Source organism: Colletotrichum gloeosporioides, assembly GCF_011800055.1.
Source record: "Colletotrichum gloeosporioides strain Lc1 chromosome Unknown consensus_62, whole genome shotgun sequence".
Lineage (NCBI taxonomy): Eukaryota > Fungi > Ascomycota > Sordariomycetes > Glomerellales > Glomerellaceae > Colletotrichum > Colletotrichum gloeosporioides.
In genome coordinates, this window is record NW_025544707.1 from 124304 (window position 1) to 151131 (window position 26828).

At 56.1% G+C, this 26828-nt stretch overlaps 5 protein-coding genes across 5 annotated transcripts; 2 read left to right on the forward strand and 3 right to left on the reverse strand.

The window, feature by feature from the left end:
- Positions 1-15: 15 nt before the first annotated feature.
- Positions 16-4763, reverse strand: GCG54_00014314 ((S)-mandelate dehydrogenase; the record flags this gene model as incomplete). The annotated part of the gene is made up of 8 exons (XM_045414152.1): positions 16-512; positions 564-764; positions 816-1082; positions 1140-1385; positions 1443-3555; positions 3755-3772; positions 3833-4202; positions 4261-4763. The coding sequence occupies 8 exons, from the start codon at positions 4761-4763 to the stop codon at positions 16-18; spliced, it is 4215 nt and encodes a 1404-aa protein (XP_045261766.1).
- A 679-nt stretch (positions 4764-5442) lies between these two features.
- On the forward strand, positions 5443-9481 carry GCG54_00014315 (uncharacterized protein; the record flags this gene model as incomplete). Its single annotated transcript, XM_045414153.1, has 7 exons — positions 5443-6201; positions 6456-6722; positions 7404-7980; positions 8028-8288; positions 8339-8569; positions 8625-8891; positions 8940-9481. The coding sequence occupies 7 exons, from the start codon at positions 5443-5445 to the stop codon at positions 9479-9481; spliced, it is 2904 nt and encodes a 967-aa protein (XP_045261767.1).
- A 605-nt stretch (positions 9482-10086) lies between these two features.
- Positions 10087-13625, reverse strand: GCG54_00014316 (Elongation factor 3; the record flags this gene model as incomplete). Its single annotated transcript, XM_045414154.1, has 3 exons — positions 10087-10145; positions 10201-13157; positions 13474-13625. 3 exons carry the CDS (start codon positions 13623-13625, stop codon positions 10087-10089), a joined length of 3168 nt encoding a protein of 1055 aa, XP_045261768.1.
- Positions 13626-18455: 4830 nt separating this feature from the next.
- On the reverse strand, positions 18456-21370 carry GCG54_00014317 (Peptidase S41 family protein ustP; the record flags this gene model as incomplete). Its single annotated transcript, XM_045414155.1, has 2 exons — positions 18456-20503; positions 20929-21370. The coding sequence occupies 2 exons, from the start codon at positions 21368-21370 to the stop codon at positions 18456-18458; spliced, it is 2490 nt and encodes an 829-aa protein (XP_045261769.1).
- Positions 21371-22585: 1215 nt separating this feature from the next.
- GCG54_00014318 (uncharacterized protein) lies at positions 22586-26544 on the forward strand (the record flags this gene model as incomplete). Its single annotated transcript, XM_045414156.1, has 6 exons — positions 22586-23398; positions 23448-23515; positions 23581-23677; positions 23736-24239; positions 24291-24485; positions 24538-26544. 6 exons carry the CDS (start codon positions 22586-22588, stop codon positions 26542-26544), a joined length of 3684 nt encoding a protein of 1227 aa, XP_045261770.1.
- Positions 26545-26828: the final 284 nt, after the last annotated feature.

Genomic DNA, 26828 nt, shown 5'->3' on the forward strand with positions numbered 1-26828 from the left:
GACACCGCCATTCTTCTATGCATATTCAGTGCTGTACTCGAAAATCTTCCGCCTCTTGTCAGGCCCATCCTCCTTCGCAAAATGAACCTTACGCTTCGAACACACACTCTCCTCGACACCGACGCTGCCATCATCCAGCCTCGGTCGAGCTCCAGGCGTCTTCTTCCCACGCAGCCGCTGAATCCTGTGCTTCTCCTTAAGCCGACGTTTGACGTCCGTTTTACCCCTGTTTCTCCCGTAATGCGTAGCCATAACAGGCTGGTACGATTGCACCGCGCAGACGGTCTGGGCAGAGTCCGAGTCGTCAGAGTCCGCCTCATAGCCCCCGGCTGGGTTGATGAGGGAGTCGAGCACCTCGCCGGCGGTGTTGGCGTCGTAACCGTCGAAGAAGTCCTGCACGCCGTACTTGTCCTCCAACATCTGAAAGTGGGGATAGGGCGCGACTTCGTCGGGCTGTGGTGGCGAGGGAGGGTTCGGGGGTCTGTAACCCCAAAGAGGCGGATAATTTTCCTCTGGAGAATCAATCAGGAAGATGTCGCCTCCGATGGAAGGACGCAACTTACTCGGTCGCCATCTAGCGGCATCCCAAGTGAACTTCTCGGATCCACTGTCTGGGTATCTGGCCTCGACCAACCTGGCACAGAGCCGGTGCTCGCAGTTGTTTTTTACGTATTCGGCCAGCGCGTCGTCGCTCTGGATACTGTGACCCACGTAATTACCCAAATTGACGTAGTTCCGGTTATTGTGGCCAAAGTCGATCACATCTGGGCAGTGTCAGTTGACCAGTCAGAGACAAATTGTAACTCTTGGCATACCTGTCACATCGTAAATCAAGCCATCTACAGCAACATACGCCAAGCGGCCATTCAGCCCGTCAAAGCCTCTCATCTCCGTGATCGACATGTTGCGAAGCTCAGTCTTAACAGGGTCGGTCATCGCCACGATGAAGCCCTTCATACGGGCAAACGTCGTTAGAGGACCCTCGTCGTCGTCCTCGTCCGCAAGCGCTTGGCTGGCGTCTTTGCCCAGGTAGGGCCTGAGTGCTTCGACCAGGCGGTAGTTCTCTGCCGAGTCGATAAGAGCTGACAAAAACAAAGTGTTAGTTGACTTTCATTGCCTCATTTTGTGGGGCTGCTCACCTCGGACTGAATATATCTCATTGCGGAGCAGGATCTCGTCATGATGCACAACCTCTGGCGACGGCAGTCCGTCAAGCAGGACCGTCTCGGACCGGTTCTCGACCATCCTGCCAATGTGCACCGCCTGCAATGATTCTATCAATTCGTCTTTAGATTGAGGGTGATTTTTGTTGAATAACTCGGTAATGTCTCTTCCCCCGTTCTCAGCCAAGAGCCTTTCGCCTCCAGGGTGGAGCATAACGTAGTCTGAGATTTGCAACTGTCAGTCTTTTGATTCTACCAAATGAAGAGTGGCGGTCTCACTTGTGATGTCGTACACCTTGTCCTGGATGGCAACGTACATGCTGCAATCCACAAACTCGTAGCGACGCAGCGTCTTTTCGGTGAACGTCCTCACGTGATGCCTGTGGGTGGCTCTGGGCACCTTGGAATTCACATATCCAATGCGATATCGAGAGATCTGATCGCTAACAGTTCGGGGGAAGACGCCAGCCTGCAACAGCTTCTGGGAAGGGTTGCCACCCGGCGTCGACTGGAGGATTTCCAGGACATTGACGCTCTTGTCGGGGCCACCATTGTCCAGGTGATCAACATCTTTCAAAATATCAGCATCAGAAACCCACGAAAGGAATGGCTCAAACGCACCAGTGAGGTCAAAAATGCTATCCGCGATGCGGACGCAAAAGGGGTAGCCGTTCGTCCCATCGCACAGGGCGATCTCGTCCTCTCTCCAGAGTCTCATCGCCCTCGCCAGCGGCACGATGTTCGGAGCAGCCTGTCTTAGTAGCTTCACCGCTTCGGGTTTCAGCTGTTGGCCATTGAACTCCTTTGACGTGATGGTGTTCAGTTGCTCTTCAGTAATGTTGCCCAGGAGTTCCTTGACATCCGAAACGAGGAAAATGTTCAGGTGAATCCCTTCTTCAGCAATGAGCACAGGCTTCCCCTCGTTCACCGCTTGGTCATATATCTGGCTTGCGGTAAAGTACTTGAAGTCGCCTTTTCCGGGACGCTGATCAACCGGAACAACGTCACCCGCAATACCCACGCATCCGATGGCCCAGGACGGTTCAATTTCGATGTGACCGGGGTCCTTCACCGGCTCCCCGTTGAATCGCACAACAGCTTCTTCTCCGAACGCCGGGCTCGTGGCGTCCCATCCATCCTTGAGTACCTCCTTGAACTTCTCCAAACCAGTCGCTCGCCCATTCTCCCATACACCAGCGTATTCCGGCATGCGGAAGTTGAAGTCAAGCCACGATCTGTAATCATTGCCCAAGTCCGCCTTCAGCTGCGCCGTCATGTCGTTTACAGCGGCGAAGAAGGCGCCTCGCAGCCCCAGAGGCAGATCGCAGACTGCTTCGAACGCATCCCAGCAGCACACGGCCAGCTCGATCAAGTCGCGGCGCAGGTTCAGCCTGTTCTTAGGCGGGTCCGGGGCGTGATGCCTCTTATCCATCCGGAAGCCGTCGTACTTGTGTCGGTTCCTGTACAGATACCTCATCGCCGCGGACAGATCCGACCGTTCGGCGCTGTTTAGCGCAGTCGCGACGCTGGCCTTGATCTTCCACGGGTTGGGGTTGCCGTAGTGCGAGGGCTCCCTCTCCGGCACCACCTCCCCGTCGTGCGCGGGCAGAGAGGCGGCTATGAGGATGCCGATGGCGCGGAAGAACCACGCCTGCACGGCGCATTCCTTGTTGACGTGCTCGTAGTCGGGGGGCACATGCATATTCACCCTGCCCTCGGGGAAGTCGATGTTGATCACGAGCGGGTGGATGAGTCGGACGATCATGCTCTGCAGCAACAGCTGGTCGACGACGCTCCTGCGGACGAAGTGGATAGTAAGCGCGATGTTCAGCTCGCGGCGGAAGTCGGTCCAGCTCCAGGGCGTCATCTGCCACATCGCGAACGTGTCCGGGAACCACGGCCTCCTTTTCTGGTACGCCCGACGACGGGCAGTGAGCCGCCGCGCCAGAGTGCCCAGTGACTTGCGATGCCACTCGGGGGGGATGTAGCCCATCACCCACCTCGCCTGCGATGGCACGGTGCTGCCGGCGGATTTGAACAGGTCATCGTCGATGGTGACGTCGACGAGCGGCTTGGGCATCTTGAGGGCGCCGGGCCCGTATTTGGGCACGATTTTGTTCCAGAAGTCGCCCGAGCGGAACGAGGTGGCCCAGAGGGCCGGGGCTGGCCAGGTTGTACGGTATGAGGGGATGCCGAGTGCGACGCCGTACGTCTCGTGCCAGTTGTGGCTGTTGATGTTCGGCCATACGGCGAGGCCGGCGACGATGCCTGCTGCGTTGGAGTTCCTGTAATGGGATCCGGTTTCGAGGGACTCGATACCGAAGAGAGAGCCGCCGAGAGCCGACCCTTCCCAGGAGTGGCCCATCTCGGGGTAATATTCCCTGGCTCCGAACTGGGACGTGTTAGTACCGAGATATGCGGACTCTAAGACATGGTTGATGTTACGATTTCATGTTTTGCGTGCCCGCCTGAGGTGAGCGTTGGTTGCGTCAATCCAGGATTAGGTCTGCTTCGAATCTCTAGGTTGACCGCGTGCTTGATGAATATTAGTTGGGTTACCAAACCCAGTTACATGACATCCCATCACTCACCATGAGTTCGTGCACAATCTTTCCAGTCAAGTTAGCACGACTTTCAACAATACGCCTCGTTCATCTCGGGAGACATACAGTAAGGGCCTGAAGATGCAGTGCCAACCTCTTCGACACCGCTGTAGTGGACGGGTCAAGCATCGTCTGCAGATACACGATATCCAAGGTGATCGGCGACAGCCTGCGATGCGCATTGTAGGTTTCATGAGTCGTCCCAACTTCGGCCACGCCATTCTCTGAGGCGACAAAGTTGGTAGAATGATCTTTGAAAGCCCATAGAACGGTCGTGTAGAACTCTGGGTCCTCGAAGAAGTCGAGGACTGCTTGTGTGGTTGTCATGAATGAGGTGTCGTTCTTGACACGCCAGATTTGCTCCCAATTTCCAGAACAATACGGCACTTCGACTTTGACAGATTCGAGGCCGTCTTTGGATAGTAGCATACGTAGCCTGTGTCACGACGGTGTTAAATCGCGGTCAGATCCGTCTCGAACGGTGCTGCACTCACCATGGCTCCGTCGCAGACACCCGCAGGATATTATCCGCCAGCTGAATACACTTCCGCAGCTCCGTCCACAGAAACGGGTCATCCACCGTCCAGTGCCTACCAACATTCCCGGTCCAATGCTTCTGCTGCACAAAGTCGATCCTCCAGCGGTACTTCTGCCACACCCGCAGCCACGACTTCTCGTCCACGCGCAGGTCGTTGGCCGTGGTGTGGTCGCTCTCATCGTACGCCGTGTAGACCTCGGCGCTCGCGAGAATCGCGGCCTCCCACGTCGTCAGGCCGTACATGAAGTGCTTCTGCAGGCGCTCGGAGAGGAAGAGGTCGTCGAGCTCGGCCGGCGACGGCTTCGGCAGCGCGTTGGTGCTGGGCGGGTCGAGCCGCAGCGTGACGGGGTCCATGGAGGGGAACATGGGATCCAGCCATGATAGCCTGTCGTTGTTGAGCTGCGGGAGGGTGCCCGTGACATAGTGCTTCTTCCATGGGGCGACGCGGTTGTCGCTCATGTTGGCATCTGGCGGTTACGGGAGCCGAAGGACATGCGAAAGAAACAAAATCGAGAGCTCGGGACGGTCGAGAACACTTCGCAGTACACTGAAGGAAACGAAACTGAAAATTCAAGGTTTGGGAGAGAAAGGGATCGAACCAAAGGTTGATGGCCGGGCATCACGCCCCCTTTCAACTTCCAGACGAGATTGAAGAAGTCCAGAGAAGCTATGACATTGACACAACCGCCCTTTGTGGTCAGTTTCAATGGACTTCGAAAAATAGCTTCCAATTGAACGAAACCGGCGAAAAGCACAGACAGAACAAGAGGTATTCAGCGTTTCCTTTGGGACCTTGAAATGTCAATGCTGGGTAATATGGCAGGGAGACGGGTGACAAAGAAAACGAGGGCGAGGCCGAGAAACAATGGGCACAACATCCCTTTCCAGATATTGACCGAGGCAAAGTTCTCTATGATGAATCTGATAATCTCAAACTTGAATGAGAAGATTTTCCCACTTTCTTTTCAGTCTTGATCATGAATGTCAAAGTTCTTGACGACACTGGCTTCCGCTTGGCAATCGAGTTCCATACCTGAACTCCATCATCCTCTGAAAACCATGTCATCGCCACAACCCAGAAGTCTGAAGCATCACCTACCATCTTCTCAACTCATGCTATTGCTCGCCATCTTCTGCAATGGACGACACAGAACTCCCCTTCACCATCCCCACCCATCCCCCCTTATCCCCAAACACAACCTCCCTCCTCCCAACCCCCGTTCCCCTCCCATGCCCTCTCCCGCCCGCCCTCGACACCCTCTTCCACGCCGAACACGGTCAGCTTTTCAACCTCAGCGGCCTACGCACCTCCGAGTCCCTCATCCTCCAGGCCCTCGACCCTTACTCCCCATCCCGTTCCCCCAACAACGGCTTCGTACACATCAACGAAGCAAACTGGCACAGCATCTTCCACCGCAGCAGGTGGGCCAGCACCACCTGCCACATCGCCAACGCGCCGCTGCACATCGACGACGACGCTGCGTGGAGCCGCATCGCCCCCGCGATCGAGCTCGCGGACAGGATGCTGCAGCAGGCGCTCTCGCACCACTGGCTGCTCGCGATGCTGGGCACGGAGGGGCGTGAGGCGGTGCGCGGGGTCGAGGCGACGGTTGATGGGCGGAGGTATCCCAACGCGACGATCTACCGCGCGGTTCCTGGTCCGGTTACGCATGAAGACCGCGCGCAGGCGCTGAAGGTGCTGGATGAGATTGCTGGGAGTGTGTTTTGGGGGTTTCATCACGAGGACGAGGCGCCGGGGCTTTTGGGCAAGACGGACACGATAATGAATGGAGAGCGGAAGTATCATTGGTGCACGGTGGAGTTGAAGCTGGTTGAGAGGATGTGTGAAGGGACGGAGGGGGAGAGGAGGGTTGCTGGTGTTGAGGTCGCTGTTATTGTACGTACTCTGTTCACTCACCTCTTCCACAAGCATTCTAATGTGATCTTTGATTTTAGATGTTGCATGAACTCATGGTTTGCTCCCCCAAACTCCCACATCTAAACCTGACCTGTTAAATATCTGAAGCACGCAATATCACGACACATCCTCACCTCCATCAAATCCCAAAACCCAGCCCACAACTGCCCCTCCTTCGAACTCGTGCGTTCCCTCCCGCTACCCATCCCCCCACCCGAAGCTGACCCGCACAGTTCTTCAACAACGAACGCTGGGCCGAAGCAGGCTACTCCTTCGAAACCGCCTTCCTCGGCACCGTCCTCCGCAACACCTGGCCCAGTCCCCGCTCCCGCCGCAAAGCGTACCACGCCCTCCGCGCGCCGCGTCCGGAGACGCCCGCCGCGGGGCAGTTCCAGTACTACGGCGGCTGGGCGCCCGACGACCCGTTCGTCGAGGAGCGCGCGGGCGTGCCGGGGCGGGTGCTGTGGGAGATGACCCGCGAGGACTTCTGGGGGCGGAGGGTAAGGAAGTTTGGGGCGGAGGGTCTGAGGGTTCAGACGGGGGGTGTGAGTGTTGCGAGGGCGGAGTACTCGAAGGCGAGGGGGTATACGGTGCGCCGAGCGGGTGTGCTTGATGATGCTGGCGGGTTTGGGGGGCGGATTAGGGAGAGGAGGGGGCGGTTGAAGGTGTTGAGGCCGTGGTATGCGTGCGAGTATGCGAAGTGGTGCGAGACGCCGTTTGCGGAGTTTCAGATGCGCAGCTGGGTGCCGGGGATCAAAGGGATTGGGAGGAGTGTCAAGTGCGAGGCTGGGGTTATCGCGGCTGCGAAGAAGATGGTTGCCCCGTTTGGCGTTGAGGAGCAAGTCTGCGGGACGAGGATCGAGGGGGAAAGGAGCGGGAGAGGCTTTTGGAGGGCGGTTGGGTTTCTTGCGATGGCTGCGGCGCCGGTGAGGCGGGGTGTGTACTCGTGGGAAGACGAGAGCGTGCCGGCGTACCCGGAGGTTCTTGTCCATGGAGCGAGGTTTGCGGCGCCGCGGGGTTTTCTGGGGGGTGTCATGCGGCGCGGGAGGGAGAAGAAAGAGAGGGAGAGGAGGAGAGTGATCGGGCGGGCTGGGGGGAGGAGTCACGATCGGGAGGTGTGCTTTGATAATGCGAGGGTTGCGTTTTTGAGATGGAAATGGGGCGGTGTTGTGTCCGGGGAGCTTGTGATGGAGTTTGAGGCTGCGATGAGGGATATGAGGGCAAAGATGGATAAGTTCCCTTTGGATGATGTTTGGTTGGACTTCGGGTTCCGGATGCCAGAATACAGCGGGGAGGTGTTCTTCCCCGTTGGGTATCAGGATGAGCGGGTTGATGATGAAGATGCTGACTTGCCCAGCTGGGCCATTGCAAGGTCTGGTATTGCTGGAGAGGAGGTCGCAAACACACCAATTAAGCATTACTCGCCTGGCGAGATTGGAGACCTCCAGTCGCTGGGACCAGGGAGGAAAGTCGTCTTATGGCAAGACGAAGACAAGATGGAGGTCCAGGTCTACAACGTCACCGAGATGTTTCCTGACGGCTGGGACTACGATGCCAGGGAAGTCTTCACTACTCCCGGTTCACGAGGACGCATGCTCTCTCCGAACCTCGAGGCGAACATCCTCTCCCAAGTCCTCAGCCAAGAACCCCTCGGCCAGGCAATGCTCCGGCGCCAAGCAGAAGACGTCCGCATCAACGACGGCAACGAGGGCAGACCAAACTGGATCGCCCTCGGAGTCGAAGTCTTCGACATCACAAGTAAGTTCCATGCCTTCTCATTGGACCTCGACTTACACAGAACAAAGACTTGCACCTCTCCCCAGACCTCCACGCCCTCCAACACATCCTCTCCCGCACCCGAAACCCCGTCGACGCAATCGACGCCGGCTTCCACCCAGACCTGATCCTCACCAACCTCCTCCCGTACAAGATCGGCTGGCTGCGCGACGAGGTGCCCGGCCCGCGGCGGCGAGACCGCGTGTTCACGCCCAGCGAGGTGAAGTGGTTCGCGTCCCGCGAGACGGGGATGTACGTCGTCATCAACGGCAGCGTCTACGATTTCACCGGTAATGTTATCAACGTCCGCGAGATACAAAGCAGGGCTGACTTTGGGCAGGATACTGCGACATGCACCCCGGCGGCGCGTACCTCATCTCCCAGCTCGCCGGCCAAGACGCCACCGAGGCCTGGAGGCAAGCCCATGGGCATGGCGGATCTGTCTCCGGGCTGGACGTACGTGCCGCGCTGGAGGAGTTGCGGATCGGACGCGTGGTGATGGAGAAGCCGCCGACCGAGCCGCTCTCGTCCTCGCAGATCCGGATTCGGGACTGTGTTTTCGGGCGGGAAAGTGAGTTCCATTATGCCCTTTGCGTTGACCGAATACTGACAATTGCAAACTGCAGACATCAAGCCTGAGCAGACCCAGGCACTCAACGATCTTGGACCATACTGGGGCACAGATTGCACACCACACCTCGAGGCACAGAACCCGCACTGGGTGCTGACGAAGCTTTGGGACACACGCGACTTCATCGTCGCCAAGATCGCATCACGCCCAGAAGAGTTCCCAATGACGCAAACTGCTTTGCGGGAATTCAATGGGAGAGAGACGGCCCTAGGTTTCCGCGAGGCATACATCTCTGACGGGACGTTCATCTACAACATAACCAGTACGCATCCCCATCTACATCTTTCGCCCTTCCACTAACATACCACAGCGTTCATCAGATACACCCACCCATCACCACTCACCTCATCCCTCCTCACCCGCGCCGGGAAAACCCTGAGCTCCTCACCATACGACGCCGAGTTGCGAACATGGCTACAAACCTCCTGCCGCCACCGCATCATCGCACAACACGACCATCGACACCCCAACCCCGGCACCGGCAATCCCCGCTGGAAAACCGACGTCCAACGCGTCCCCCGCGCCCCAGCTCCCGGCCACTTCCCCAAAGTCATCAAAGCCGCCAAGGTCGAGATGACCTGGGCGAGGGCACTGCAGGGCGACGCGGCGTCTCCCGGTCCCAAGAGCGACGTCAGACCGACGCAGGCGCCTCCGAAGACGCGGGCGCGAGGAGGTGGGACAGGGGATCTCGGCAGCGCGGTTGGAAATGGCAGAGTGGAGGAGCTCGTGCTTCCTTTGTTGAACGAAAAGCCGCAATCGGTGGATGGGGATGTTGTCATGGAGGGTGTACAACCTGACGGGTGGACCGTCGTTGGGAAAAAGGGCCGCAGGCGGACGCGGAAAAGACGCTGAAAAACATTGTCCTTGAGCGTTGCGAAGCGTTTGCCTTGTAGAAACAAAGACCAAGGTGCGGATGATTGTGACCACAAGCAAACAGAAGACAATGTAAAACGAGGGTGACTCGGCCAAATGCAGCTCGGGAAACTCGAACACAAGCAGGAAGCTGCCATCATTGACGTTGCAGACAAAGGAATCATGTTAAAAGGCATACCGAGGGATAATGGCTATTGAAGACTTCCTTGTCAAGGGATGGCAGGGATTGTCCCTGCAACACACCAAACCTGCGGCATCAGTAGCAAGGAATCATCACCAGCTCATCACATCAACGGAACTATTGTGAAATGTCTATGGCATGTATTGCCGTCTATTTACTCTTTCTACCTCTTATTCTACCCCACATTCCCTGTCGCCAGGAACCTCTCTCCTCGCCTGCAGGATCCTCCAATCCTGGAACGAGATGGTCATTCCTTCATCCGGCGATTCATGTCAAAGGGGAATCTCATGGGTGCTCGTCAAAGAAATCATAAACAGGCCCGTAACCATGCAACCCGCGTTACCGAAAAGACTTTTGGAAGGCTCGTGACAAATGGAAAGGAAAGCGACCGTGACGAGTTGGTTTAGATGTCGTCCTCGTCGGAGAAGACCTCCTCACCACGCTTGCGGCGGGCCATACGCTCTGCAGAGAAAATTAGCATGCGGTTCGAATCAAGTGATAGCTGGAATGAACATACCCTTCTTCTTCTTACGGGCCTCGGAAGAAGTCAACTTAACCTTCTTCTTGGTGTTGACGATCTTGTTGCCCATGGCGTCGAACTTCTCCTCCTCTTCACCGTCGTCAGCCTTGAGACGGGGACCACCACCCTGGCCCTGGACCCAGTTATGGCCGGAAGGAGTCATCTTGCCGTCCATGACAGCCCAGACCTCCTCAGTCAAGTCCTTGGTGAACTCGGCAGAGTGAGTGATGATGATGACACCACCCTCGAAGGCCTTGAGAGCCTTGGACAGGGCACCGAGAGAGTCACGGTCCAAGTAGTTGGTAGGCTCGTCAAGAACGATCAAGTGGGGACGCTGCCAAGAGCAAGCGGCAAGGACGACCTTGACACGCTGGCCACCAGACAGACCACGCATGCGAGAGTGGGAAACCAGCTCAGCATCGAGACCGAAGTTGGCGCAGTGAGACTCAATCTCCTTACGGACCAGAGGACGGAACTGACCGGAGGCGAGGGCCTCCTTCATATCGACATCGGCAACCATCTTCTGGTGGGAAGCCAGAAGCTCGGAACGGGGCAACCAGGCGTTGTCAGCGGACATCATGGGGGTCCAGCGCTCGTTCTTCTGGCCGACGTTGTCACCAATGGCGAAAGAGCACTCGTACTCGTAGGAGTTCTTGAACTTTCTGCGAGAGTTGATGCCGATAATGCGACGCTGGGTACCCTCGATCTTGAAGATCTTGTTCATGGCCTCCTCATCGGCCTCGGTGATGACCTTGTTGGCACGATCCATGGTCTCACGATCCTCACCAGTCTGGAAACGCCACTGGATGTACTCGGAGGGAGTGGAGTCGAGGTGGTTATCGATGTGAGCGAAAGCATGCTGCTTGATGTAGGCGATACGGATGTTCTCGTGCTGGTAGATCTCACCCTCGGTAGGGATAAGCTCACCAGTGAGGACGTTGATGAGGGTGGACTTGCCGGCACCGTTGGGGCCAATGACGGCAATACGGGAACCGAGAGAGCACTGGAAGGTGATGTCGGAGATCTGGGGCTTGCTGGTGCCGGGGTACTGGAAGGACATCTTGCTGGCACGGAGAATGGCCTTGGCCTTGGTCTTGACACCCTCAAGGAAACCGGGCTCGGGGAAGCGGAACTCCATCTCGGAGGCACCGAGCTCGTAGTAGGACTTGGCCTGGGGGTTCTTCTTGACGAACTCGGACAGATTACCACGGTAGCGCTTAAGCTTGAAGCGCTCGTAGTGGATGATGTGCTGGCAGACGTTGTCGAGGAAGCCAGAGTCGTGGGAGACGATGATGGAAGTGCAGGGGGAGGTGCAGAGGTACTCCTCGAGCCACTTGACGTTCTTCACGTCCAAATGGTTGGTAGGCTCGTCGAGGAGCAGGATATCGGGGGCCTCGAAGACGGCACGGCACAGGGCGAGCTTCATCTTCCAACCACCGGACAGGGCAGAGATCTCACCCTTAACCATGGTGTCGGTGAAGCCGAACTCGTTCAGCTTGGCCTCGACCTCGGCCTGGGCGGTCTCGACGCCGGCAGTCTTGAGCTTCATCATGGTCCAGTCGATGGTGGTCATCTCAGTGTCAGCAGAGTCAAGGTCGTGCTCAACGAAGACGGTCTTGACCTCGGACTGCTTGGGGAAACCCTCGACCTGCTCGTTGTTGATGGCACGCATGAGAGTAGACTTGCCGGAACCGTTGGGACCGCAAAGACCGTAGCGCTGGCCACGCTTGAGACGGAGGTGGGTCTGGTTGAGCAGAATCTTGGCACCGTAGGCGAGAGAGAAGGTGCAGTTGCAAAGGTCCTCACCCTCCTCGTCGTCGGCGTCACCCTCAGCCTCCTCGGCAGCGCCGGGGGAAGCCTTCTTGCGGAGCTCATCAGTGACCTTCTGAGCATCCTCGTCGCCAACAACGACGGCGATGTAAGGCTTGAGGGCCTCAGCCCAGACCTGGGACTCCTGCTCCTTCTCGTCGATGAGCTGGCCGGCAATGGCGGCAGCGTACTCAAGGACGATCTCGAGCTTCTCAGCCTTGGCCTTGTGCTTGGCGGGGATGACCTCCTTGAGCTTGGGGAGGACGACCTTGACGTCGGAGTCGCGCTTGACCTCGGGGATCTTGCCGTCAACGACGTTACCGACACGGATGAGGGTGTCGAGGGCCTGGCGAGTCTTCTCACGAGCCTCGGGGTCGGCCAAGTTGTCGTGGTTCTTCTCAAGACCGGGCATCATCTTGGGCAAGAAAGGAGCAACGATGTTGGGGTCGTCGACGAGCTTGCACATGTTGTCGACAATGACGGCGGACTTACGCTTGATGGCAGTCTCACGCTCGGCAAGACCACGGTCAAGGAGGGGAACCATGAGGGCAAGAGTAGGCTCCTGGACCTCAGTAACGAAGGTGGTGGCACCGAGCAAGTGCACGGTCTCGGGGACGTTCTCGGGCTTGGCGATACACTTGATAAGCTCGGGGATGAAGCGCTCGATATCCTTGTTGACGATGAGCTGGCAGATGAGCTCCATGGTCTTGTAGGCACGCTCCTTGACCTCCTTCTTGGTGTCCCACATGGACTCGGAGACGACGGGGATGAGGTCGGGGACGCGGAAAGCGACCTGGGCGGGGGCGGTGCGGACGACGGTCTCGAGGACGTCGAGGGCAGCCATCTTCTCCTGCCACTTCTGGGCGGTCAGGAGGGAGTTGCAGACGGGGTCGAAGACACCCTTGACGGCGTTGGGGTTGACGGCCTCGGCGATGGCCAGGGCAGCAGCCTGAGCGGCATTCTTGACACCGGTGATCTTGTCACCAACGGCGGCGAGGACGTTGGGGAGGAGGGCGACAAGGAAGGGCTCGACGTGGGCGGAGACCTCGGAGTGCTGGGCGATGGCGGCGATGGCAAGGGCAGCCTTCTCACGGGCAGCGGCATCCTTCTTGTTGTTGAACAGCTTGCGGATGGCCTCGATGCTCCTGCGGGGTAATCCATGTCAGTTCTGATGCTCCAGAAAAATTTTGTGTGTGCACCGAAAATAGCTCGCCGCTGAGTGGCCAGGGAGACAGCCAACTTGCAGATGCTGGCGGGTCGGTGCAAAGGCCGCCCGAGACGAGGCGAAAAAAATAAGCACGCAGGAAAAAAAATCTGAAAAGTTGGAGAAGGGACCCAAGGCCGCGGACACGGTGGCTTGGGTCGCATCTGCCATACTCCTTTCCGACTCTTCTCGTAGCGTCGCTTCATTGCCGTGGTGTGTAGGGGACGGAAGCGGGAGTTAAAGGGAGAAAAACTCACTTGGTGGGAACATCCTGGTCCTCGATGCGGCCGTTCATGAAGGAAGCCAGGGCGCTGGCAGACTCCTTGACATCGGCAGCCTCCTTGGAGACGGTGAGCTTCTGGAAGAGCTCGTCAAGAACCTTGACGGACTGAGCGTTCTCGGAAGACATTATGGCGGTTGTTGGGGGGGGTATTAATCTCGATCGGGGTGACGTCGAAATTTGGTGTGAAAGAATCGCAGATCCGAACGTCTAAAGCGTCTAGATGCGAAGTCTATGCTCTATCGTAAAACCGAAAGGCGAGTTCTGGGTATTGGGAAGGCCCGCGAGAAGAGACGACGACTGGAGGATCGTCGAAAACTTCTGCTCTAGGTGGCGCTTCGGTCGCTGTTGTTTCTTCTTGCGAAGGCGGGGGTTGATCAGGGCAGCAAAGCTCTTGACAACCGTCGCAGACAGTGACGATGTTTTGTGGAAAAGAAAGTCAAAGGACTGAGTGGAGATACGTCTGGAGGAAGACGAACAATCCAGGAGAGGAAGAAAAGGGAACGGAGGTAGAGAGAGGTTCGAGAGAGGAAGAGGAGGAAAAAAATATTCGGGAGGGGGGAGAAGATGGCGGGGGGACGAGTTTTTTTTATCTGCAATCGCTTTTCTGGCTTGTGTTATCGCTCTTGCCCCCTCCTCCCCCTCCATTCCCACTGAACGAGGGCCACTCGAGGCCACTCAGGCGGACCCATGGGTGTCCCCTCGCAGGTGTGGCAGGCCCAGCGTCGCCTTAGTTGGCTTGGGCTGGGCTGGTCTGGCTGCCTGCCCGCCTGCCACATTCACTCGCCGCCTTCCCACCAAAAAAGTTTTTTTTATTTTATTTTTCCCGGGCGACCTGAGGCACTGCCTTGGTCCTTCCGGCTGCTGGTGCACTCTTTCTGAAAGTCCTGGCCCGGCGACGACGACGCTAGCGGCAAGGGTCGCCCCACACCTCAGAAAAATCAGAAACTGCGGAAACCAGCGGTGCAGCAACCTGACTGGGTGTCGCTGCACTGTCCACGCTGTCCTGTCCTTTCCTCCTGTCCTGGCCAGTATCTTGCTTGGTGCTTGTGAGTGCAGCGCTGCGGCGTGTGCTAGGCTGTACCCCTCCAGTCAGAGAGACATCCCCCCTGGCGAGTAATGCTTATCGGCGGGGCTATCAGACCCCGCGCTAGTCCTCAACGGGACGGAGGGTGGAAGGCGGTGAGAGAAATGCCCTCTCATCCGTTGGCTGCACCACTGCAATTTTCATTCTCAGGTCGACAAGTTTTTTATTTTGCCTTGGGTGGCATTGGACAGTTGGGCATTCAGGGCCCGCGGGCGGTAACTTTGCCATTCGCAGTTTGCCATTTGACATCTCAATCAGTGCCAGAGTGACTGCTGGTGTCTTTTTCCAGTGTCGGTGTTCCTGACTTTTTTTTTTCTTGTTGAGGTGTCCTTCATCAGGGACCCCCGTGTATTCTTTTTGTTAGTCTCACACAGCGACCATCCACCATCCGATAATGACAATGGTTGGTTCCAGATTGCCATGCTATTCTTTCTGCTCCCGTCGGCGCAGAAACACCGTCTTGCCTGGCCCCTGACCTATCTTCCGACGCTGGCCCAACGGAGCAGACCTCCGAGATATTCCCATATATTCCGTCACTGCTAGAACCGTCTTCCCCTAGAAGACTCTCGGACGGTGTCGGTGTTTTGCCATCTCAATTGTATGCCTGCCTCAATCGTACACGTGTATCTGCTGCCTTGCCCCTTGCCATCTCAAAACCAAAGAATGCGGTGGCTATCGCTAAAGACAGCTCCACGAGTGGCGGTCGACCCGACATGTCGTCAACATCCCGTCGCATCCCCATACTTATCCCCGTCCAAGCCATCTCACCACCCCATACAAGCTCAGAGCATCAGCAGGCTGACATTGGAATGCCGGCTGGCTCACGATAAGCCCTATATTCCGTGCGTCTAGCGGATTACGGGGGAAGCACGACCGCGGCGGCGACACGGAGGTTCGAAAAAGGGGGGTGAGACGGCCATCGTCCATGTGCAACCGCACACTCCCCTGCAGTTTCCAGGCCGTCTGAGTCGTCGCCGACGGGTTCACCTACATGATTTGTCCCTATCCTCGCCATGCGAGCGAACGTCCAAGAACGAAGCAAGTCAGGAGTAGGAAGCGCAACGCAGGCGGACGGGACAGATCTCACCGGGCCCCTTGCGCCTCGGCTTCGCCACCCCGGCCTATGTGTGTGCAGTCAAAGAAGCCAGGCATTTCAATATCCGAACTCGTTGATTCTTCACACCCACTCCCGCTCTTGGGGGCGGCGCTAGGAGATCCTCCAGGAGATTGACTTTCCCATGGGGGCAACGTCCCTGAATGCCTACTGTCCAAAAGTCTTTTTTGGCAGCCTGTTACACGTCCTGCGTCTGAGAGTTTCCTGTCTCTTCGAAGGTTCCGTACATACGCCCATGTGAAAAAAAGAGGCGACATCGGCTTGTTTCCCATCGTCCCAACTTTTATTTTTCCCTTGCCTTCTGATTGCCTGCCTTCTTTTTGCTGCAGCATTGTCCAATGTTTGTCGCCCCGTTGTTCGCTCGGCCGGTTCTGGGCTTCTCTGGCGTTCCGGACCACTCGGATCGTCCCTTTTTGCCACGGCCTGCCCGATTCGACTTGATTCATTCAAACTCAGCACCCGTCCGAGTTCCATCTGGGCCTTTGTTCCGCCGCCGCAAGTCCACCCTAGCATGGGCCAGCGGGAATGCGGATTGGTGGGAAGGCTGACGCAGATGCGACAAGACTGGCCCAGGCTACGAGGCAACGCCGCGAGATGGCAGCCAGGCCTCCCGAGGCCGACCTGATCGACAATGTTGCAGAATTTCAGTGGTTTGTAGTCAATCTCTGGTGTTATCAGCGGCTTCTATGGGCTGTATGGCATTCAGGCATCAGAAGCGGCCATCACCAGTCCTGCCAACAAGCACCACGCTGTCACCGCCTTTCTATTCACAGCAACCGCACAAAAGCTGCAATCTGTAACCTGTACGCTGCATGTAACCCTCATCTGCAGGGCGGCTTCTTGACCGCATCAAGCAGGAGCATAGCCCCGTGCAGCCAGCCAGCCGCCATGCCTCGTTCCCCAGAATCTCTCTCCATACGCACTCTCAACGGCATGTCGTCGATATTACCGTTCAGCCCGCCCGGCCGCTTATCGAACCCCGCCATCTATCGTCAACAGATGGCCTGAACGTATCGATAAGCGCCTCTCATCTTTTTTTTTTTTTTTTTNTTTTTTTTTTTTTTTTCTGCCGTGCGTTCGCTTGGCTGCTCCACGATAACGCCAAAACACAGGCTGGCGGGCTACTCCACAAAATCGTGGGGCCCCGTAGAATTTTTCTTCGCCCTCTGATTCTCGAGGTCCGTCATTTCCTAGCCGGGCAACGAGGTCGCAAGCAAGGGCCGCACGCCCTCCCGTCTTTCTGACCGCCTTGATGTCTGGCATGAGGATGGAGGGGTAAACTGGGTTCGTGATGATTCGAACGCAGCCCGTAGGCTCTTCACATTTTCGAAGCCTGAAGATTCCTGGGCTGGGCGACAGGCCTCAAAGCACATGTCAAAAATGCTTGCTTCCCTCCGATCTGCATTTTTTTTTCTTCAATTGCCTCCCCCTGTCATCTCTTTTCTGCCTCAGGTGGCCGACAGAAGAGACAAATGCTGATTTCCTGCCCCTCCATTGGCGTCGGCGTTAGCTCGGGTATTACTCAGCAGCGGCCAACCTCCGATTGGCTCCTTTCCGTTCCTGAGCTCTGTGACGTGATGCTCTTGCTCTTGCTGCCGTTTGGTTTGAGGCCATTCAGATTGGACTGATAGCTTCGCGCTACTGGACTATAATGCCTCCTCGTATCCTTGAAAAGATCATGTTCTGCCGTACAGAACAATTGCCAAGCATCCGACGAATAACCCCTATTCGAAGCTCCCGCACCGTCCACAATCCGTGATCCAATCGACACGTCCCCAAGCCACTGTCCCGCGACCGAAGCCTCCCAAAGACGCGACCGAAGCATACCAAACCGCCTTCCAATGGGACCGATGCCCAGCCTCCTAAGGCCTGGCAATTCAGACACCACGGTCTCCAACCCGCCAACATGACACCATCCCGAAAATCGAATCCATCACACCCTTCCCAAATGGCTTGACGTCAACCCGCCGCGGGCCTATCCGTACGCGCAACCTTCCCACGCATTCCGTCACTACCCAGACGTGACTTCCGAATACCTGCAGACGTCAGCTCCTCGTACTGATACTTTGCAGCCGCAGTTGCTCGACACCCCCCTGCCTGCTGCCTCAACAAACCTACCTCACTCCCGTCGTCACGAACCGGTGGAATAAGATTTACACTTTTGGGTCCGAGGTGTCTGCGAGAATGCGCCGGGTGGCTTTGGAAAGAGTTGGAGGCCACCGCCAGGGGACATCCTTGAACGTCGGTCAACGGCGATGAACCTGTCCTGTCTGGTCTCTGTTGTCAACTGGATGGCAGATGCACATGCAGCTCCCATACATCATCACGACACGCGGTGACAACTACAATGGGGTATTGATGGTGTTGCTGCTGAGATTGATACATATGGAGACCGCCTTATTCTCCTGTGTCTGGATGGCTACATTTCCTATGGACTTAGTGACTTTGATGAGAACGACGACGAGTGACGACGATCAGTGGCGAAGACTAGTGACGACGGCAAGGGGCTACGGCGAGGGACGGCGGCGAGAGACAATTACGAGAGATAACGACGAGGAACGATGATAACAGCAACGATAATAATAACGACAATAGCGACTACGGCAGCAACAACGACAGCCAGCACACAGGAGTATTCGCTCCAGCACAGCAAAAAAAAAATAGGGGGTCTATTCATAGATAATAAGCCATAGCATTGTGGTTGGAGGGCGTCCGAGGAAGCTATCAATCTCGAGGGATGGCCCGCGGGATCAGCATCTCACATGATATGGACCCTCTGGTTATGCTTATCGAGAGTCATCTCCGATACATGATGTCCCGGCTCAATGTCCGCATCCGAAAACACGGTGGATTCACGCAATGGCGTTGCAGCAGTCGCCTTCATCATCGTCGGCTTCGATGTGATGGCACTACTCTTATCAAACCCTGGTCCAGCCGCACAGCCAGCACCACTCCAGGCGGCATTGGCCGCAGCTTTCCAAACTTCCGACACATCGGCCATCATGTCCAAAGTCCAGAAGAGACGACAGTCGGCAGGCTCGTTGACAAACTGGGCTGGAACACCATCCTCCATGTTGTCGGCCAAGATTTGGTCCCGCACGTTCAGACGAGCTTCTGTGCTGCGTCGCATTGGTAGGTCCGTCAACCGTGACAACAACACCCTTTGCTCGGGAGAAACCTCTACCAAGTCAGACGTGAGAGCTTCCTGGGTCAGGTTGAAGATGTCGCTATACCGCAAAACCTGGGCGCCTTTCACACCGCCTACGGCTTGCATTGGCTTCTTCTCAGGTCTGCCACCAACTACGACGCTCTTGACGCCCACTCTTTTCATCTCTGATGCGAATAGGGAGCAAGTCGAGGCGCAGTACCCATCCGTCAGCAGAATAATATTCTCGGCTTTGAAGGGCTGGGTAAAGTTCCGACGGTTTCCGTACCCCGTTACCTCGATGCCGATGCCGAATGTTTCGTTCCCCGTTGTCAGGTTATTACTCAGATCCGAACGGACGACGGCTGTGTACGGGTCGCCAGCCCACATGTTGGGGGCGAATTTGGCGTCGAAGGAAGTGAAATGCTTCCCAGACACGTCGAGGTCGAAGCGGTAGTTCCACCAGCTTTGAGCCCAGCTCACAGCTTCCTCACTCGGCGACGTTGCGGGGTCGATCTTTCCGGTGGCTTCAGACACAATATTGGCCATCGCCATGAACTGCTCGTTTTCTCTCCACCGGCTGAAACCTCCTTGCTCAGTCTTCGGAAAGAATTGGCGAAACAGATCAATTCCTGACAAAACATATCCACCCGGGTTCATCTGCAAGTCGATAATGATACGGGACTTGCCATCAGACCGGCATGCCTGGAGAAACTCTTCAACGGCTTTCTGGAATGTCCTTGGACTGCTGGGGTCGAAGCCGGGAATGGACAGCACTGCCACATCTTCAAGGTCACCGGCGTCCATGTAGAAGCCTGAAACCTTTCCATCATTGGTGCTAACCACTGGAGATAGGGCTTCTTCGAGCTGGTCATTCTCCGTCGTTGAGGCTTGCGATGCTGCTGTACCAAGCGAAGATGAGTTGCCAGCGCAGAACTTTTGGTAAAACGACTCTCCATCCGTCACGCCTGCAAAGCTGGCTTTGACAACAGCAATGTTGGCGGCGGACTCCGTCTCGCCTGTTGCGAACTCTGCCGTCGTGTTCTCGCCAGGGTACAGGTACTTGTGCCAACCGCCAATCCTGAACAAGCCTGATGTGCTGCCGGCGTTGATCTTGGCTCTGGAAAAGAACATGGCGTTGTATGCGGCATCGAGGTCCTGGTTTCCGGCAACCGTTTTCACGATGTTCTGAACGTATTCCGACGAATTGACTCCGTTCAGCCGTGTCAGAATCCTAGCCTCGTCTCGCTTCGCGCCAACTTCTTCCCATTTTTTGATGACTGGAAGCGATGTCGGGTCCTTACTGTAAGACACCAGCCCGAACGGACGCACATACTCGAAGACGCCAGTTAAAGCATCAGGCATGAACTGGAAATGCCCGTCGCGAGCTTTCGCTGTCAAAACGAAGAGGTCTTCCTGGAACGCTAGCTCGCCGTCGTATTCGTCGGCCTCGAGTTTCGCGCGAACTTTCTCCAGGTGACTGACGATATCGAAAGAGCCAGGCTCATAGTCCGCAGGAGGGCTTTTGAGGAACGCCAGGTCCGACTGCCACTCGAGATATGGGCGGATGGAGTCAACTAGCTCGATGGCAGCATCCTTGTGCAGAGGCACCGACTTGAGGCAGTCGTGCGCGACTTTGGCGGGTACAGTCGGAGATGCGCCTATAAAGAGTTTTTGTCAGCCTCGAATTCAATATGGCAATGAGTTTTGCTAGCTAGGCAGTGTCAATTGGCTAGCCGTCGGCGTCCACCGTCGTCGTCTATCGTCGTCGTCTATGTCGTCGTCGTCGTCGTCTATGTCGTCGTCGTCGTCGTCCCCCGTTGCCGTCTATCGTACTCTATACTTCTACAAGGACGATGGTAGTAGAGACCGCGACTGAGGCGGCGACGAGGGTAACGATAATAGACGACGATAATAGACTATAGCCATAGACCATAACCATAGACGACGACAATATAGACCACGACGGCATAGACGAAGACGATTATGGACGAAGACGACTATGGACGAAGACGATAATAGACGATGACGGCTGACCAACGCCCGGCGAGAAAAACTCAGGGCGAGATGCACACGGGCTGCCTACCTCGGAATGCTGATGCCCAGCTCCTGCTCACCACTTCGCATGGCTCTGTTGGAGTCGGCGTATCCGCCGGGGGTGTGGTTAACGGCTTTGTGAGCGTTGTGAAAGACGCCGAGGTCGTCTGGTTGAGGGTGGTAGAACTAATTGGCGGGCCTGCAGTGGAAGTTGGAACGACCGTGGCCACCCTGGTTCCGATGCAAGAGCAGGCACTCGAAAGTCGAGTCGAGAAGGCGTCAGGCGAGTCACCAGAGCAGTGTGAAGCAAAAGAAGGGATATCGGTACTGGCCACCGACTGGGCAATGAAAGTCTTGCAAAATGATTGGGCTGAATCAAGGCGTCCAGGGGTCTGGGTCGCGACGAGAGCTCGAATGCAATTGTCAGCCGCGCAGTCTGCGGCAACAAGTGCTACCGCAGCCGGAAGCAGCACCAAAACCGAAGGAACCATCCTCGAGTACCGAGGCCCGCTTTAATTAAAGAGTGAATTGGGTAAGAGCGGGTGTTGTGTCGTCCCTGCCCCTGTCGCCCGTTCCTGTTGTCCGTCGCTGTCGTCCATATATACCCGTCGCGCCATGGCCTTGGTCTCCCTCACGACACCTGTCATGCGATATTGTGGGTGTTTGCTGTGTGGAACATGCGATCGGAGATATATTGGTTTGTCTTGGGCTAATCTCTCGGTAGCAAGCGAGCGTTATGGGTCCACCACCAAATATGGCGATCTCAATCCTCGAATACGAGACAGGACTGGCCATCTCCCGCCAGCATATCAGCCTCACCCGTCGCGGATTCCAATAACATCGTCGTCTGTTGCTGCTATCTACTGATTCGCTCTTGCGCAAACCATTTCATGACCGACAACAGGCCCTGAGAAGCCGTTTTCAAGGCAGCAGTTCCTGCGTCTTAATAGTTGCGGCCATCCCGATACCTGACTCGTTGCGGAGCCACGCATCTGCCGAGGTGGAGTGCTTGATTTCCATGATATTTTCCATCTCTTTCAACGTCATTCAAGGGATCGACGGAACCGGCGACTCACGATTGTTTGTGGGACCCTGTCCACTTCTGTTTCTTGGTTTCCTGTATGACATAGCAGAGTGCATGAACTCCAGCAATCCCTTGCATGTGGATTTACTGACAGGCAAAGAGCCAGTGCTCTCGCCAGCGTCTTATGTCCCCCACAACTTCTGACCGACGTCTGTTTTCACGTCTATTACTGCGTAGCCGTGACGGCGAGCTTTGCATCTTTCAAACATACTCATCACTACTAGGTAGTGATAGCTTGTATTGGTTATTGAACTCTTCGAATCCTGTCACCAATTCAAGATGCCCTCTCGACAACCGACGACCACCAGCGATGTCTTGATCTCACTGCTGATGGACACAATTCAAATTCTTTATGAGTCGTCTATAATGTCAGAGTGCTTTCTTTCATCAAATTTAGAATCGCTGGAAACAATACAATAGACACCATTCTAAATTTCAAAGGAACACTCGAACTCCCTTGTGCCCTTCATCGATGTCACCATGTCCATCAACAACAGCCGAATATCTACGGGCAAGACCCAGAAAGAAACTTCAACGTTGGAAATCAGACTACCATAATCTTCAAGCACCTGATGTTCATGAACTTTCATCTCAATTCCGCCTGTTATCCAACCGACGCAAAATGCAATGTCAGGACACCGAGCAATATTCCCCCGCCAGCACGGCGTCAAGTCTCAGAACGGTCAAATTCTACGACTCAGATTCTTACAACAGCGCCGCACCAAGCCCGAAGACAGTCAATGTCTACGACGAAGACTGGTACATACGGAACACCCGCGAGCACCCCGACCCCGAGGTCGTAGAGGCGAACATCGGCAACGCGAAGCGAGGCAAAGACGAGAGCGCACTGTACATCGCCCGCCAGAAGAATGGCCGTCCGCACGCCGTCATCGCCGGCGTGAACATGCCCAAACCTCCGCCCAAGGGGGCCCTCGCAGGTCGCTGGAATTACATCGAGTTCATCCCGGAATGGAACGACCCGTTGTGGGTAGATCCCAAGCTCGAGATCGACGAGGAGGACCCCCACAAGCGCCTTATTCGTCCGAAGGACTTGCTGCGTTACCTGCGTCCCGCGCAGCGCCCCGAGGACCAAATCCGGAAGCCCACGGCTATGGCGCTGCGATTTGGCATCTTCCCCATGCGCCAGGACGGCAGGTCTAGGATGACGCCGACGAGAAGCACATTTCGACAGTTTGCTATCAACGGCGCCGCCAACAAGGTCAGTGGCGAGGACGTTGCCAGAGAGGCTGAGGAGCTCGCCAAGCGCTGGGGCGATGACAGTGTCGAAGCGCTTTTGGCAAGATACGCAAGTTTGGATCCCAGCGGCAAGGGCAGGCTTTCGGAAGAGAGTGCCTTCGTCCTCAGTGCCATGACGAGCATGCAAGAGGACGAAGACTGGCAGAGGATACTCTTTTTGGGAGCTACTACCAATGAAGTAAGACCGTATTTGTCGAATGGCGATAGCAGCACTAACAAGATCATAGTTATTGGACCACGGGGTTTTATCGTTTGGCAACGACTCCCGGATCACGTTGAAGAATCCCGTGCATAGGTGCGAAGTCATAGCCCATGTTTGGAAGATGTGTGCAACTGATCCCTTCATAGACTTTTTTGTAGAGGTAGATGGGAATCGCCTCTTTGGCGCGGCGATAGCGAGAACACGCCCAGATTAGTTTATCAAGTTGGAAATCATAAGGGCGAGCTAGATCCTGGCGTAGGTCAATTGCTTCTTCTAGCTTGACAGGTCCTTGCTAACGAACACATGCGAACAGAGCGATGATTATGTGTGGGAGTGTCTTCAGCCCGCCTTGATTCTGGCGTCTCGGATGCTTTTCTACCTCGAAGGACACGATCCGTTTTGGAAAGCGCTTTGCGATGTCTGGAATAGAATGCCTGTTCCACAATCGCGCGACGGTCGGCCGCAAGACCAGAGAGACCGGTGGCCGATGTTTACTTTCTCCAGGAACCCTGATCCCCTGCCCCCCGGCGGCAAGCCCTTCATCCCGCCAGAGTACTACCAGCTCCTGGATCCTATCGAAACCACCGCGAATGTCCTCAACGACTGGCTGGTGTTGAACGTCACAAGCACATTCCACACTGAGAATGAAGCAGAAGGGCAACCCCTGAACGGCATCACGTTTGCCGAAGACGATGGGACGATTCGCACGTGTCTCGGCGCCGACGACATTTATCCGCTGCTTGTGCAGGGGTACACTACGGATGAAAGACTTGTGTTGTCCTTTCGTGTTGCGACTACCTTGGTTCATGAGGTGGCAGTAAGTCTCGCAGGAAGCCTCATTATGTTGCAGCTACTTAACACGTTACAGCACGCTGTCACCTACGCCCACAGGAACTGGATGCACTCGCCCGGGCCTTCCACCCTGCCGACTATATCTGGCCATTCTGCCGTGGAGAATTCAATCGCCTCCATAGGAAAACTTCTTTTTGCCCATCAAAGAACCCCGGAGCCGTTCTTCGAGCAAGAGCAGAGATGCGAAGTGGGCTTCTCATTGGAAAATCACGTAAGACGCCTCCCTTGCGATTCCTTCCACAGTTTTGTTAACAACCGCGAAGCTCTATGGAGGTACCGCATGGCCTCTGATTGGCCGGAGTTCACATGTTCGCCCCAAGCATCTGTACTCTACGTCCTGCGGCCTCACCTTGTATCGCTGGCCGCGGGCGTTGCACCAAGACCCTCCCGACGACGGCGAAACACGCAAAGACCCCAGCGATACGGTTCTCAAAACCCCGGTTCTTGTCTCGAATCAATACTCTACGTACATATCGGTAGCCCAGGTGCTGCGCTTCTTCACCGAAGAGTGGTGGACCACCGAGATCCCGCGCTTTGGATCTGCCGCGATGCGCCTCAACACAAACATGCCCACCAGGATCCTTCCGCCCCCTGACCGGACAATGCCAACCTTCGAGGATGAAGATCTCCTTCCGAAGCAGTGGGATCTGTGGAACGAATGGCCTGATGACCTGCTTAAGACAAATCCTTTGGTGTACGAGTTCCTGATGTCTCTGACCCAGGAACATCTGAACTTAGCCTGCGCAAAGGCCAAATGGCAGGTGGACTACCTCAGCTGGAAAGAGAGACAATGGGTGCTATTAAACACGGGCGCGCAGGCTAACATCATTGTTATCGAGGCTGTGATCGGGGCGACGTACCGACGGAATCTCGTGAACATGGGGCATCAACAACTCCAGGAATGGAAGGACGACGCGCTGCTGGGATACCAAAACATGCTGGCCCGGTTCACAAATCGCATGCAAGGTCGAAAGCTGAAATTACCGGCGCCGTCGCTGAGTCTCCTCAACGCAGACACATTCTGGGACAACATCGGCACCGTGGCGCAGGGGGCCGGCCGGAGGCTCGCGGAGCTTTTACGGACGTATTACGGAGAGCTTCAGTACGAACTGCATACCATCACGGGTTTGTACCTGGACATCTTCAACCTCGGCGACGAGGACCGGATCAGGTTCACCGTACAGCCGGTGATACGGACTCTGAAAGCTCGGACCCAAACACTGGCGGGCCTCCACGAGGAGATCATCACTCTGATCAACCAGCCGCAAGCCACGCGAATGTATCCGGGTATCGCGGAGGAGTTCAGGCCCATGTTCGAACGTGGTTTCGAGACGACTAAGGACTTGTTCGGATGGTCTGGGGAGATCACGCGGATCAAACCGGAGAACTGGGCCCTTCTGCTCCCGCTCATTCCCAACATCCATACTGCGCACCGTCCGTCTTCGGCGAGGCTGTTCACCTTTGCGCGGAGGGAGATTGAGCTGTTGCCGGCGAAGGATTTTGAGGCGGTGCAGAACTACGTGTGCACGATTCAGAATGCGACCAGTCACACGAAGCAGGCAATCAACACCATCAATGCGGATAGTCTGAAGCGGGACGTCGATTACATGCTGCGCGGGGCGGTGAGCAGGATCAAAGATATCTTTGGTGGTGTCCTGCACGAGGCCTCGGATGAGGCGCTGGACTCCAAGGTGCCTGACGCGGGCCAGAGGCCGAGCAAGAGGGTGAAGTATAACCCGCCCAGTCTTGAAAAACCGATGCTGGTCAAGGCTTCGACAGCTGCAGCTGCCAGGAAGTCTGGTTTCACGATACACGACTCAAAGAAGGCGCAGTTCGGGAGGAGACGCGCAAGTGTGATGCCGCAGAATCATCCCAGCACAATCTCCAACAACCACCAAGCGCCAGAAAAGCCAGCAGTCTCCGGCGTCTCGACCATCGACTCCCGTACTCCCAGGCTGCCCACCATCGACATGTTTGCCTTCAACGCCGCAGGCTTCGCTCCCATGGCCGGCGTCGAGCACACCGGCTCCAGCAAACTCGCGCCATCGAACCCCGCGCCGGTCAACTTGTTCGCGGCGCCGTACGCGCTGACGGGCACGCTCACCGGGGACTTGGTGCGCGAGGCGGAGATGATGGAGGGGCGCAGGCATGTGCTGTTCACGAGTAAGCACGAGGGAGGATATCGCGATCCGCAGGGTAATGGGCTGGAGTCACCGGAAACGCCCAAGTTTGTGAGCAGGTTCCCCAATCCGGATGATGGGACGCCCTAAGGGAGGGGATTGGTGGTGATCTTCCAGGTTTGGGGCTGTTGGAGTTATGACTTGATTTCGCTCAATGTGATTTTCATTTTCTCACGGCTTTTGTTCTTAGAAGACTTGTTTTCTCACGATTCAGTGAGCAGAACCTGTGTCGGTCCACACGAGTCTTGGTGGCTTGACCATTTCCGTCTAGAAACGATGACCTTCCCATTTACAGATGCACATAATTAGCCACCAGAAAAAGAGTACATGAGCCCAAACACAGACTCCAAACTTGGCAGACGATTTTCTGAATG